The sequence below is a fragment of the Euprymna scolopes genome, chromosome 41 (genome assembly GCF_053919585.1).
Source record: "Euprymna scolopes isolate OS-2025 chromosome 41, ASM5391958v1, whole genome shotgun sequence".
NCBI classification, from domain to species: domain Eukaryota; kingdom Metazoa; phylum Mollusca; class Cephalopoda; order Sepiida; family Sepiolidae; genus Euprymna; species Euprymna scolopes.
Genome location: NC_136522.1, coordinates 2,090,001 through 2,105,000, shown reverse-complemented (window position 1 = coordinate 2,105,000; position 15,000 = coordinate 2,090,001). Strand labels below are relative to the sequence as shown.

The 15,000-nt window shown below is 31.4% G+C and overlaps 1 protein-coding gene across 1 annotated transcript in view; it reads left to right on the top strand.

The window, feature by feature from the left end:
• LOC145266303 (uncharacterized) overlaps positions 1-15,000 on the top strand; it is a 215,242-nt gene that overhangs the window by 94,335 nt on the left and 105,907 nt on the right. The window contains exons 16-18 of the mRNA XM_080121854.1: positions 4,415-4,497; positions 10,625-10,752; positions 14,885-15,000. The exon at positions 14,885-15,000 is cut by the window's right edge and continues 18 nt beyond it. Of these exons, the coding sequence (XP_079977980.1) occupies positions 4,415-4,497; positions 10,625-10,752; positions 14,885-15,000 (327 nt within the window). The remainder of the gene's footprint in view (positions 1-4,414; positions 4,498-10,624; positions 10,753-14,884) is intronic.

The window sequence follows — 15,000 nt, the reverse complement described above, 5'->3', positions numbered from 1 at the left end:
TTTATAATGATATAAATAAAAATATAATTTATAATGATATTGATAATAATATAATTTATAATGATATAAATAAGAATATAATTTATAATGATATTGATAATAATATAATTTATAATGATATCAATAAAAATATAATTTATAATGATATCAATAAAAATATAATTTATAATGATATTAATAAAAATATAATTTATAATGATATTGATAATAATATAATTTATAATGATATCAATGAAAATATAATTTATAATGATATCAATAAAAATATAATTTATAATGATATCAATAAAAATATAATTTATAATGATATTAATAAAAATATAATTTATAATGATATTGATAATAATATAATTTATAATGATATCAATAAAAATATAATTTATAATGATATCAATAAAAATATAATTTATAATGATATCAATAAAAATATAATTTATAATGATATTGATAAAAATATAATTTATAATGATATCAATGAAAATATAATTTATAATGATATTAATAAATATATAATTTATAATGATATTGATAAAAACATAATTTTTAATGATATTGATAAAAATATAATTTATAATGATATCAATGAAAATATAATTTATAATGATATTAATAAATATATAATTTATAATGATATTGATAAAAACATAATTTTTAATGATATTGATAAAAATATAATTTATAATGATATTGATAAAAATATAATTTATAATGATATCAATGAAAATATAATTTATAATGATATTAATAAATATATAATTTATAATGATATTGATAAAAACATAATTTTTAATGATATTGATAAAAATATAATTTATAATGATATTGATAATAATATAATTTATAATGATATCAATGAAAATATAATTTATAATGATATCAATAAAAATATAATTTATAATTATATCAATAAAAATATAGTTTATAATGATATTAATAAAAATATAATTTATAATGATATTGATAATAATATAATTTATAATTATATTGATAAAAATATAATTTATAATGATATTAATAAAAATTTAATTTATAATGATATTAATAAAAATATAATTTTTAATTATATTGATAAAAATATAATTTATAATGATATTAATAAATATGTAATTTATAATGATATTGATAAAAACATAATTTTTAATGATATCAATAAAAACATAATTTATAATGATATAAATAAAAATATAATTTATAATGATATTGATAATAATATCATTTATAATGATATAAATAAAAATATAATTTATAATGATATTGATAAAAATATAATTTATAATGATATTGATAAAAATATAATTTATAATGAAATTGATAAAATATGATCTATAATGACATTAATAATAATATAATGGTATTGGTAGAAATTAATAAAGTAAAATCTATAAATCAGTTCAAATAACGCAAAAATAGATGAAGTAATTTAGGAAGATGGGATATATATCGGCTATAATATGAAAACCACTTTTTGTAAACGCTGACGAATGCCTCTTGGGTGGGGGTTAACTGCCTTATTTCAGACAAAGTTTACAAATGCAGAGAAAAATAATAGAATTAGAACATGTGTAGGTTCGACAGATTGTCGGTTCTAGAATATATTTCGTAACTTTACATCATCATCTAATGAATAAGAAATTAACATCTTTAATAGGTAAAGGGACTATGTAGAATTAATGTAGTGTATAAGTTGAAATGGTCACTGTTCTTAAGTGCTAAAAAATATGCACCGAGTAATTCCAAGCATTACAACCTTTGCCTCAAAGAATCACAACATATAATAATATCTAAGGAAAATTTAATAAATAAAAAGCAAGACGTAGTTCAAAATTGTTTGCATAAAACTAAGTATGTACTTTACTGTTTAAAACCAGACTAGGTACCTCAAAGTAAATCAATAATTTATATACACTAATTATTTTATTTGGAAAGAAAAATGAGTTGGAGTGTAAAGTAGAAGAATCTAATAGAGTAATGCAAATAGTAGGTGTTCAATCTTTAATTACTATTATAAATTCATAAAATATAATTAATCAAGTAGTTTGGAAAGAAAAATGAGGTGGAGTGTAAAGTAGGTGTTCAATCTTTAATTGCTAGAAATTAGTATAAATTTATGAAATATAATTAATTAATCAAGTAGTTAATAGGTTATTAAATAGCATAATACACTTAGTATTAACAAACAAATACAGCATAGAGTGAATTGATTTGAAGTAAAAAAATATTTTATAATTAAGATTCTATAAGTATAATATAGATTTGGTGGAAAATGATATATTAATGAATAAACAATACCAGAGATTTTTAATTGCAAGGGAAATAACTTATTATATGAATATTCATTTTCTATAATATGAATTAACTTGCGAATAGTCTTAATATATATATATATAACGTATATGGCTGTGTTATATATATATATATATATATATATATATACATATATATATATATATATATATATATATATATATATATATATATATATATATAAGAGTAGGTGGTAGTTTGCTTGAAGCATTGTTGGTAAAGGAATATATGGAAGTTAAAAATTATAAGTATATCCAAACAAATCCATATTGTCTACTATAGTCTGATAGAGAGCGCTTGAGGGCCGAACAACAACATTTGGGGCTCCATTCTGTACAATAAGCCAGCCGATCTAGAAAAGACCACTCGACAAATACAAAAGATATCCAGGAAAATCGGAAAAAGGAATAACTCTGTTGTGTTCAATCAATCTTGACTAAAAAATGACTAACTGCCAATATATATATATATATATATATATATATATATATATATATATATATATATATATATTCAAGCAAATATTATTAAATGCAACGGAGACACTTTGCTGTATGATTCCTTTTTTTTAATTTTTCGATTTTCCGTATAATCTATTTTATATCAAAGTCAAAATATTAATAAAAATTCCATAATTGCTGCTGTCACGAGCGCTTTCGATTCGTCCACGAATCATCTTCAGGTGTTGAAGTAAAAGTGCGAATGAGCGAAAATGAGAATAAAAAGTGAAAACTAAAATATACCGTAAACGGCGATAAGTTAAAATATATAGAGCCGATGAAAAGTCGATTAAAAATAAAGGTCGATTAAAAATTCGAGTATTTAAATCAGCAAGTTCATGGACACCGTTAACAAAGTTCGTCTAATACGAACGTTATTTCCATGGCAGGTGCTCGTCTGAACTCCAATCTCTGGTCCCCCCTCGCCAATCTTTCACAAAAAACACCCGTATAGCCGAATCCACTGTGAAAAATTTCCCCTACTCTTTATCTATGCCTAAATCAAAACGTGGATTCCATGAACAAAGCTTCTTTCTTAGAGCTGCACGCCTGTGGAACTCTGTTCCGTCTGCCTGCTTCCCACCGGACTACAACTTGGATGTCTTCAAGTCCAATGTTAACAAATTCCTAATGAACCGCTCCCTTAAGTAAACACTTCATCAAATCTCCACACTAACGTAATGTACTTGCAATAACCCTTATCCCTGAGTGGCTTCCGTGTCTTGATAAGTGGTGATCACTGTGTAAAAAAAAAAAAACTGTGCAAGACATTTTAGAACGTCACTGTTTTTCTCAAATGCAATATCATTTATAGTGGGTTGAAGAGTTCTAATATATTACGCTTCAAGTATTGTGAATTTTTTAATATTATTTTCATGTTGTATCATTTTTATATTGTAAACGAGGACATTTATAAGATTGGAGGGGGGAGAGTTATGTTCTTTCATCAAATGTTTAATTTTAGAATTACTGTCAAAAGGCGTCAAGTATTATGTATGACATTTTTTGAGGATTACATAAAATATAATAATTATTAGTTGATATAGAATAAAATTCTCTAAAATAATTCTTTTTTAAATCAAATCCATATTATTTAATCCATGCATAAACTAAGATTTGAATAGCTACATAAATTACCATGTGATGTGAATTCTTCTATACGTTTTTTCCGACATGATATGGTCATGCTTATTTCTTTCTAAGGAAAAATATCTGATATTTTTCTGATGAGTATACGTAAGGAAAAATTTACTACTGGTATATAAATATTAATTTGTCAATAATGAGAGAATATGAAGGTATAAAATGTATATAAAGATTTATTCATTTATTTAATAAGACTATATATCAATTAGGGGTGTTGGTAAATAAGAGCTAATGCTATTTCGAGGCCTAATGCTTCTCGTCAGAAGAGTAGTGAAGATGCTAGGTAACATAATAAAGATGCGACGTTACATTCTGAGGCTGTTTCGGGAACTATATTTATCTCGGTGATATCGGAGGAGTACAGTTTGTAATATATAATGCAGGTAAAAATAGGTGTAGCATCGGAACAGATACTACACCTGGATATGAGAGAGAAAAATATAATGTGTGAATTTATATTTCAGGCGAGTTCACTACAGAAGATTTGAAGATGATTGCAAAAGAAGCTAAGGAACTGAAAGATGTGACAGTAGCTTCATATGATAAAGTAAGTCACCATGAGTTACATCCCTTGCTGTCTATTATCGCCCCTGATTCAGAACACTTTTTGAATTCTTCGTTTGGTTTCTGTGTCTCATCTGCAGAACAAAATGCCACAATTATTTGGATTTGTTAGATTACTGCACTCATTTTGAGTGTAATTTTCACAACGTTTCGGTCGATGTAACCTCCGACCTTTTTCAGGCGTATCTTGTAAAACTCAAGAATGTTTCTGTCAAAGTTGCAATTCTGGACGGAATTTCGCAAAAACCGGTGGTGCAGTGTTTAATGTAAAATTTTCTTTTAGATGGGGGGGAGGGGAGCATCTTTTGTTTTTGTTCACTATTATTCAACTATTTTTGCTGAGAGTGAAACGTTCTGAAAAATACCACTCTTCTGGTCATGGCTGATAGAACAAGAACATTCTACCCCTGTGGATTATATAAAGGGTTCTGTTTGAAATCCAATGCAGATTCTAGAGTTCAACAGAAACATCGATGTAACCTCCGACCTTCTTCAGGTGTCGAACTCAAAAGACCCATGGCACATTGGTTAGAGTACTTGGAAAAATCAATTGTAAAAAGTGATATTCTCCTGAAGATTGAAGGTTCAATTCTCAGTGTGGGCGACCAATAAATACAATTGCCAATTACTTAGGACCTCTATCCAGTCATGGCTGACAGAACAAGAGCATGCTACCCTCGTTAAGTAAATAAAGGGTTCCACTCGAAATTCTGTCCAAATTCTCAAGTTCGACAGATGAGAACAGTAATCTAAAGGACGAAGCTAAAAAATTGTGGCGTTTCATTACAACAAAAATATTTTTTTCAAATATTGTAATGGTATTTTATTTTCTTAATTTCATTCATTCGGAAGAAGAAGTCTTACAATAAAGACAAAACGATAAAGACATATATATATATATATATATATATATATATATATATATATATATATATAAGGAAGTTTTTAATATAAATGTCAAAGTAAGGAAACAAGTTTATATATATATATATATATATATATATAGTCTTTGAAGTTTTTAACCTTTAAAACTATACAAAAAATTATTTTTTATTATTCGTTAGAAAACCATCTAGTCAGTAAGTCATTTAATCACCTGCAATCACTGCATCAACTCGCTCTCGAATTTTACTATAATACCAATACGAGCGACTACATGAAGGTTAACTTATTTGCATATTCCTTTCATAAACGAACGTTCATTAATTAATCATTTTTTATGGTTTCTGATTTGGTGATTGGCCTCACTTAACTATTACATTTAATTATTTTTGTGCATAGTTTCTACATTGTGCATAATTGCATAGTATTTAGGATGCATAAGTTCTAACATATGCACATGTATTTATCTCTCTCTTTCTCTCTCTCTCTCTCTCTCTCTCTATATATATATATATATATATATATATATATATATATATATATTATATATATATATATATATATATTGGTATATTTGGGAAGCATTTAATAGCATGGATAATTCTTGTTTATTTGTCTTGTGATCCATCTTTTCTATTTGGTGAGCCAATGTTCGAATGTCCTGTTTGAGTGTGAAAAGAAATTTGCTGTGAACGTTTTTTGACTTTCATGAGTCATCTTCAGGCGAATGATGAATTTTAAAAATTGCGCTTAGTGAATTTATTGAAAAAGTTAATTAAAATCGTTTAAAAGCACTTAAGCATGCCCTTTCCCTCATATTGAATCTGATTGATAGTTGTTATTTTTTTATGCGAATGGGTAGGGGTTCTATAATGGGGAGGCGCAGGTTACAATATGAGGCAGCTAGAATAGTGGTATTTAGTATTAATATATTTCTACATGCGTTTTTGCTACTAGATTTTGGTAGATGGTGCTGCTAGGAGAAGACAGCAATACTTGTCAAAGAGGATTTCATCAGCAATCAAGTTCTTTCTGAAACGCTAGAATGATCTAACTATTTTTTTTTTCAGGCGATTGAGAAGGGAGGGATTAATTATATATAACTGGGGAGGCAAGTTCTTGCGATGAATATTTTCTAAGGCAGAACCGAAGATGGCAGTTCAATCTATGGCAACATTGTTAAGGCCAGCAATGTCACTGGAAAAATGGTAGGATCCGTTTACCGCTCCAGTAGATATCTCACTCCTGATGCAATTCTCTACCAAAAGTCAGGTACATCCAATGATGGAGTACTGTTGCCACATCTCTGCAGGAGCTGCCAGAAGCAGCTTATCTTGCCTTGACAGAGTTCAAAATAGACTTCATAGCTTCGTGGGGGATGCCCTTTTCTCTTCCCTGCAACCTCTTTCTCACAGAAGAGATGTTGCGAGCCTGTCTCTGCTTTATCATTATTTTCATCGCAAGTCTGAACTCCAATCTATGTTCCTCTCTCGCCAAACTTTCACGAAAAACACTCATCTAGCTAAAACAACTATCAATAATTTCACTCACTCTTTATCTATGCTTAAACCTAAACGCAGATTCCATGAACAAAGTTTCTTTCATAGAACTACAAATCTGTGGAAATCCTATTTGACGTTGGGCATACGGAGGACAAAAGAAAAGTTCTATTTTTTTTTTCCGTTACATATTGTCTTTCAGCTGTCAGTTCAAGTCTCCATATTCTCGTTACGTTTTCATTCAAGTTGATAATCTTGTCTGGTTTTGTATATCCTCAAGTATTCTATTACCCATGCATGAAGGATTTTGGCATGCGCTTTCTTGTAGTCGATCCATGCCATGGCTATGAAAAAAAAAATACAAATATTGTCTAGAAGCTTCCGTATTCCCTTAGTCACAACACTTTTGATTCATCGTCACTTTCAAGCTTTGTGCCTCTCGTGAACGTTTTCAAGGGACTAGACAGGTGAACGTCTAGGTGTATCAGAATTTTTGTAGGAATTTTTGACACCCCTAACACGAAACTGCAAATAAGATATAAAAAACTCGTAATTTCTCTTTTAAAAGTGGGTTGTTTATTTTCTTTATGGATTATACTTCCAAAATAAACTATTAAACTTATTTTAAAAGTAATAGAAATATTTTTTTTAAACAGTAATGAATTTAATTGAATTTATACTTCCAAAATAAACTATTAAAGTTGTATAAAAAGTAATAGAAATATTTTTAAAAAAATAGTAATGAAATTAATTGAATGTTACGAGTTCAGTATTTTTCAATTTTTAAACTTTAAAAATCTATCAAAATTTTTCTATTGATTCTATTTTTACAATATTTTCAGGGTCAATGTGAAATAATAAACCGAATATAATATTTTAGACAAACGTTTTTTTTAATTCACGCCCCTTCCCATTTTCAAATGTCTATTAAAAAGTAAATGCTTAATTTATGTACCAAAGTTTTATATATCACAAATTGAAGAGAAAAGATCAATAAATAATATATTCAAATTTAAAACAAAAAAAGTAATGTTTTTTAGAAATTTACCTGTAAAGTCCGAAGTTTAAAACCTTTTTTTTTTTTTAAAAGAACACATAGTTTTTTTTTGTTTTTGTTTTTTTTTTAATGAAACCTTGGTCCTTGCTCCTTTAATTGAAAAAAAAAATTAGGGCTTGAATTACATTTTTCGAGGAGTTATAAGCTTCGAAAGATAGCGGGTGGAATTATTCAATAGTTTTCACGAAATTTTTTGACACTGCTAGTGAACGTCTGAAATGGTAAGGTCTAGGCTGTAAGAGGGCTGAACCGTTTGGGCTGCTGTGTGAGGCCTTGCGTTGTTATAATGCAAGATGAGTCCGACTGACTGATGATCCCTGCATTTGTTCTTTATGTGTTTCCTGATCCATCTCAGCAGTTCACGGTAGGTGACATCGTCTACAGTGCTCCATTTCTCGAGGAATGCAATGGTGATTGGACCTTGTATATCCCAAAAAATAAAACTGAGTTCTCTAAGCCTCAACAGAAACAACCTTCTTAGTGACATGCAATATGGTTTCCGCTCTGCAAGATCTACAGCAGATGTGCTAACGGTTATATCACATAAGATTAGTGAATCTCTTGACAAAGGTTTCCTTTCCAGGGCAATTGCTCTTGACATATCGAAGACCTTCGATAAGGTATGGCATAGAGGCCTACTTCACAAGATTTTCAGCTATAGTATTACTAGAAATGTTTTCTCAATCATTAAATCATTTCTCTCTGATAGGTTCATAAGAGTGGTGGTTGATGGGCAGAAATCAGAGGCCCACAGTATTAATGCTGGAGTCCCCCAGGGGTCCATCCTGGGCCCAACTCTCTTCCTGATCTACATCAATGATCTCCCTAAACACATACTTAAATCATTCGTTGACATCTATGCTGATGACACGACCATCTATGGCAACACATCAAAGACCGTAAATGACAAAGTTCTCTCTAATTCTCTCTCCTCTGATCTTGAGCATGTGGTACAATGGGGGAAGAGGTGGCTGGTTACTTTTAATTCATCTAAAACCAAGCTTCTATCTTTACATCATCAACACTCTGATCCCCATCTGGCATCAATTGAAATGGATAGCTCTCGTCTTGGGGATGCTCCATGTTTTGACAAGCTTCTGGGTTTGACCTTTACTCCTGATCTGAAATGGAACATGTACATCAAATCTGTTGCCAGGGACGCTGGGAAAATGGTGGGATCCTTCTACCACTCCAGAAGATATTTCACTACTGATACAATTCTCTATCTGTATAAAAGCCAAGTACGTCCAAGGATGAAATACTGCTGCCACATCTGGGCAGGAGCTGCTAAAAACAGCCTATCCTGCCTTGACAGAGTACAAAATAGACTTTGTGGCTTAGTGGGGGATGCCCTTTTCCCTTCCCTGCAACCTCTCTCCCACAGAAGAGACGTTGCCAGCCTGTCTTTGTTTTATCGTTATTTCCATGGCAGGTGCTCGTCTGAGCTCCAATCCCTCGTCCCCACCTCCCCAATCTTTCACGAGAAACACCCGTCTGGCTGAAACTACTGTCAATAATTTTCCCCACTCTTTATCTGTGCCTAAATCCGAACGTAGATTTCATGAGCAAAGCTTCTTTCTTTGAACTGCACACCAGTGGAACTCTCTGCCGCTTGCCTTTTTCCCACCTGACTACAACTTGGACGTCTTCAAGTCCAACATAAACAAACTCCTGACAAACCGCCCCCTTAAGTAAGACACTCTATCAAAACCCCCAATACTAATGATTACTACAATACTATCTCATTGATTACTGTACATGCAATAATCTTTATCCCTGAGTGGCCTTCGGGCCTTGATAAGTGGTGACCCCCATGTAAAAAACAAAAAAGCCTCCCAGGCCTATCTTCATCCTCAACACTGCTCCATCCTTCTTTAAACAATTTAGTCCACTCGTAGACATTGTTTTTTTTTTTGGCTGAAACATGTGGTATCATACCTATGAATTTTAACTGGTTTGCACCTATCACCAACCAAAAGCTTAATAACTGACCGCTGTTCAATCTAGGAACATGCTTCTTGGTCGGCCATCTTTGTTAATCGCCAAAACTCGCAGAGCTTTTTCTTGAATCTGCAAAAGAAATTAAATCTGTTTGAAAAAGTAGTAAAACGAAAATAATTTTTTTTAAAGGTAAGCTTAAATCTGTATTAGAACTTATACAAAACATCACCTTACTTAATAGCTTTTTTTTACAAAGGAGTCACCACTTATCAAGGCCCGGAAGTCACTCGAGGATAAGGATTAATGAGTGTACAGTAGTTAATGGGAAAATGTCGTAGTAATGGAAATTTGGTAAATTGGATTACTTAAGGGGATTGTTCATGTTGGACTTGAAGACGACCATATCGTAGTCAGTTAGAAAGCAGGAAACGAAACAGAGTTCCACAATTAACCAAGAGAGACAGGATGAAGATAAGAGATTGGCGACTGTGAAGGTGTCGGCTATTGTTGATATCTTTGTTAGCTTCTCTCTCTCTCTCTCTCTCTCTCTCTCTCTCTCTCTCTCTCTCTCTCTCTCTCTCTCTCTCTCTCTCCCATAATGACCGTTTTCTTGAGCCTCTTTTTTCTCCCTCTCTCCTCTTTTCCAAGTTAAACTTTTAATGATAAACCTTTATACACTACATCCAATGCTTTGAGCAAATTACCTCATCCTCATTTCTTTATAATTTCAGATTTCGACAAGAAGTAATAACTGGATAAATTACATTAAACAAAATTCGGCTCTAAACATGTCGATCATTGCTACAGAGTTGATTTGTTTTGTTTCGAAAGCAGATTATGCGACCATTCCGAAATTGATGTGAGTTTTTCTTTTTCTTTTTTTTTTTTTTTTTTTCGTTTTTATTTGTTTGTTTATTTTATTTTGTTCTTCCTCACCCCCGGGGTATTGCCGAATTATCTTCACCCCCGGGGTATTGCCGAATTATCTGAGCAAGAAGATTATTATTACTATCGTGTAGCTTGAATTAGATTTGTTTTAAAAATAAAATGCAATTCAAGGACAAACATGGTTAAATGACGTTTTAGGAATTTAACTTGACTAGATTCTATAAACAATAAAAAGAAGGAATTTTCGATAAATAAAAACAAATATGTTTAAAAAAAAAATGCATCAACAAGCCTCCCCAGATTTCCAGTACTGACTACCTCTTTCGGTAATCTTTTGAAAACTATTTTACATCATCATAACATCTGCTTACCATTGATTCCACATTGGCGGCAATCATTGGTCTTCACTGGAATTTGAGTGACAGTAAGCTTCCCCAAGGTCTCACTTCTCTTTGCACTCATCCAACAGAGTGCTTTCTCTCCTCGGTTTTTCCATCCTCGTTGATCCACCTAGATGATTTGGTGTGGCATCAATTTATGGTGACATACACATAAAAATGGGGAGGAGGCAGGGGTGCAGGGGTTCATACCTTACAATTATACAGTTTCAGTTTTCATGATTCCATGTGATGTTTCTTTGTGTTTTACATATGTAGCAGTTTCTGTATGTCCGGTGTGTTCCTGCAGCTCATGTGTGTTTGTTTCCGCATTCAAGGGTTTTCCTTAATATTTCAACTGTTTTTATTATTGTTATTCATTGTATCTTATCAGCCATCCCTCTGATTCCAATCTCTCCCAATTTTTTTCAAAGTTTTTCGGTATCGTTCCTAGTGCTCCTACTGTTAGTGGTCTTATCTTAACTTTCTTTATCGTCCATATTCTTTTGAGCTCTCTGGCCAGTTCAATATATTTGCTCCGCTTCTCCGTCTTCTTGATCTTCACTCTATGGTTTGCCGGATGGCAAAATCTACAATCTTATAGGACTTTTCCTTCTTGTTAACTATTACGACATCCAGTATTCTTGCTTGGATGGGTTTATTCGTTTGTAGATCCATGTCCCATAGAAGTTTGTGACCTTCATTTTCAAGTACTGCCGCCAGTTTGTGTTTGTACCATTTGTCTGTGTGTTCAAGATTCAGTTGTCTACATAATTCCCAGTGTACTGCCTTCCCCACTTGATCGTGTCTGTTCTTATATTCTTTTGGAGCTTTGTGGTTTATTGTTTCGTCTCTTTGCCCACAGAGTTTGCATTTGCTGTTTTCTTGTGTCTTGATCTTAGGTTTAATATGGTTGGTTCTAATTGTGTTATCTTATGCAGATTTTATAAGGGATTCAATTTCTCTGTTTAGGGTTATTTTTGTAGCCATTTTCACCCTTATGAACCATCCATGTAGGTGTTTCTCTTTTTATTTTTATTTTCTCGTCTTATCCCCTGCCTCTCCGTTTTCTGTTTTGTTAGTTTTTACAAAGTCTCTTGCTGCAATAATTATTCTTTTGGTGTTCTGCATTATGTATTTTTCTTTTTTTCTTTTTTTTTTGTGATTTACAATCTTCTTTACAAGCCAGTCCCCTTCCTTCGTTTTTCCTTTTCACATAGAATCGGTCAGTATCATCCTTTGGGTGTAGTGAATTGTGCATAGTCATGAGTTTCCTGGTCTTCTGGTCGATATTCCTCAGTTCTTCTTTGGTCCAACCTATAAACGGTCCAGAGTATCTTATTAATGACACCGCCCACATATTTATATCTTTAATTAGGTTTCTTTCATTTCTGTTGTTTTGACGGTGTCTGCTTCCAGAACTCCCAAATATTTGTAGCTATGATGTTCCCCTAGTACCCTCATCTCCGCTTGGTTGGGGAGCATCATACCTTTTTTTTTTTTTTTTTTTTTTTTTTTTACACAGTGATCACCACTTATCATTTGGATATCCTGGCTGAAGATTTTCATTGTGCTTATTAGCATCTCTAGTTCCTTCTTAGCTTTTGCAAATAGTTTCAAGCCATCCATGTACATTAAGTGGTTCATTCTTTCATCTGTATTAGTGAACTTGTATCCGGCTTTGCATTTTCTTAATATATTGTTAAGGGGTATCATAATGAACAGCAGTGGTGATAGGGAATCACCTTGGAAGATACCTCTTTGTATTTTAATCTCAGTTATGTGTTGTCCACCAGCTGTCAGTTCAAGCCTCCGTGTTTTCATTGCATTTTCAGTCAAATTGCTTAGTATTTTGTACATTCTCAGGTATTCTATTATCCATGCTTGTGGGATTCTGTCATATGCTGTTTTTACATGAAGGTCACCACTTATTAAGGCCTAGAAGCCACTCGGGAATAAGGGTTATTTTGTGTACAGTAATCAATGGGATAGTGTTGCAGTATTCATTAGTATTGGAGATTTAATAAAGTGTCATTACTTAGGGAGGCGGTTTATCAGGAATTTGTTTATGTTGGACTTGAAGACATCCATGTTGAAGTCAGGAGGGAAACAGGCAAGCGGTAGAGAGTTCCACAGGCGTGCAGTTCTAAGAAAGAAGCTTTGTTCATAGAATCTAGTGGATTGTAATTATTATAATCTATATATTAATACGATAGTGTGTGTATTCTTTTGTGTGTCACACTTAAATCTGGAATGTTTAATTGTTATGTTCTTCTATTTCTTGTCATAAATAATTTTACCAATATTTCTTCATAAAGTTTGGTTTCGGTTTCAACTATAGCTGATGGCACTTAAATCATCTATTTTTTTATATAAATAATTTTATCAAGAATTTTTCATAAGTTTTGGTTTTGGTTTCGATTATGGCTGAAGGAACTCAAGTTATATATATATATATATATATATTTTCATAAGTTTTTATTTTAGTTTCGATTCAAGCTGATGCACCCAAGTCTTATGGAGATATTTTTTTTATTTTTGAATTTGCCACTTTATAACATATAAAAATCGATAGAACATTAACTCTATAATAATATACACGAAATCTGCAAGAATTAAAATATCATATTTAAGCGTATTTTACGACCGGGTTTTGCCAGTCGTTCGTGCTAGCTTAGATAAATATTTTTACAGTTTTAACAAAAAAGCTACAATAAATTCATAGCGTCTCCATTTACACTTGAACATCTACAGAATGCCAACATGAATATATTACATATGAATGAGTCCCCTGTGGAATTTCCACAGGTCCCGCTAGTTATTATTATTATTATTATTATTATTGTTAGTAGCAGCAGTATTAGTAATAGTAGTAGCAGTAGTAGTAGTAGTAGTAGTAGTATATTAATACTGTCGTACCTTTAATGTATATATGTACGTGTGTCATGGTTTACAGATTATCAATTATTCGATCGGGAGATCCTATTTATTAAAAAGAAGGATAAAAGGTGATAACATACTACAAACATTAAATTATATAGATACACTAATTTTATGTTCATAGTATGTTATCACCTTCTATTCTCCTTTTGAATAAATAGGATCTCCCGATCGCCAAAGACGCAATGTAAAAAAATAATAATTATATAAATGATGTCGCTTCTGAGTCGTCCATGAAACTTAAATCCACCTTCTTGGTCTTCTGGCTAGGATCCAAGGGTAGTATCTGTTTTATCTAAAGATGGTATAATGATATCGTGGGGTTTCCATTCCCCCCGGGCGTCCATATAATAAAGATATGTCACAGACTCCTGTAAGGATATTGTAGATAAAACGTAATAACAAATAATATTCTGACAGTACATAAACCAGATTACTTAGATAAATACTTTTACAGTTTTAACAAAAGGGCTACAATAATATTGTGGGGTCTCCATTCACGCTGAACGTCCACAGAATGTCCAACAGCAATATATTACATAATAAAGATTCTGCCGTGGAATTTCCATGGGTTCGGCTAGTTAATATTAAAAGTTTAAACCTTTTTAATTATATGCACATGCCTCGAACATATATATGTATATATATATCATTATTAATATCATTATTAATATTATTATTAATATTATTAATATCATTATTAATATTATTATTAATATAAATGTATATGACGAGAAAAAATTATGCTTCGCCAATGTTCTTATGTACTTATTCCACTTGTTGCAGCACTTCCATTGGTGACATTGGTGCTTGTACAGAAACGGAACGATTAACGTCGACGGAAGAATTTTTGAAGGAGTTGACAAATAATGACCTTGATGAAATGAGGGAATTCTTGATCG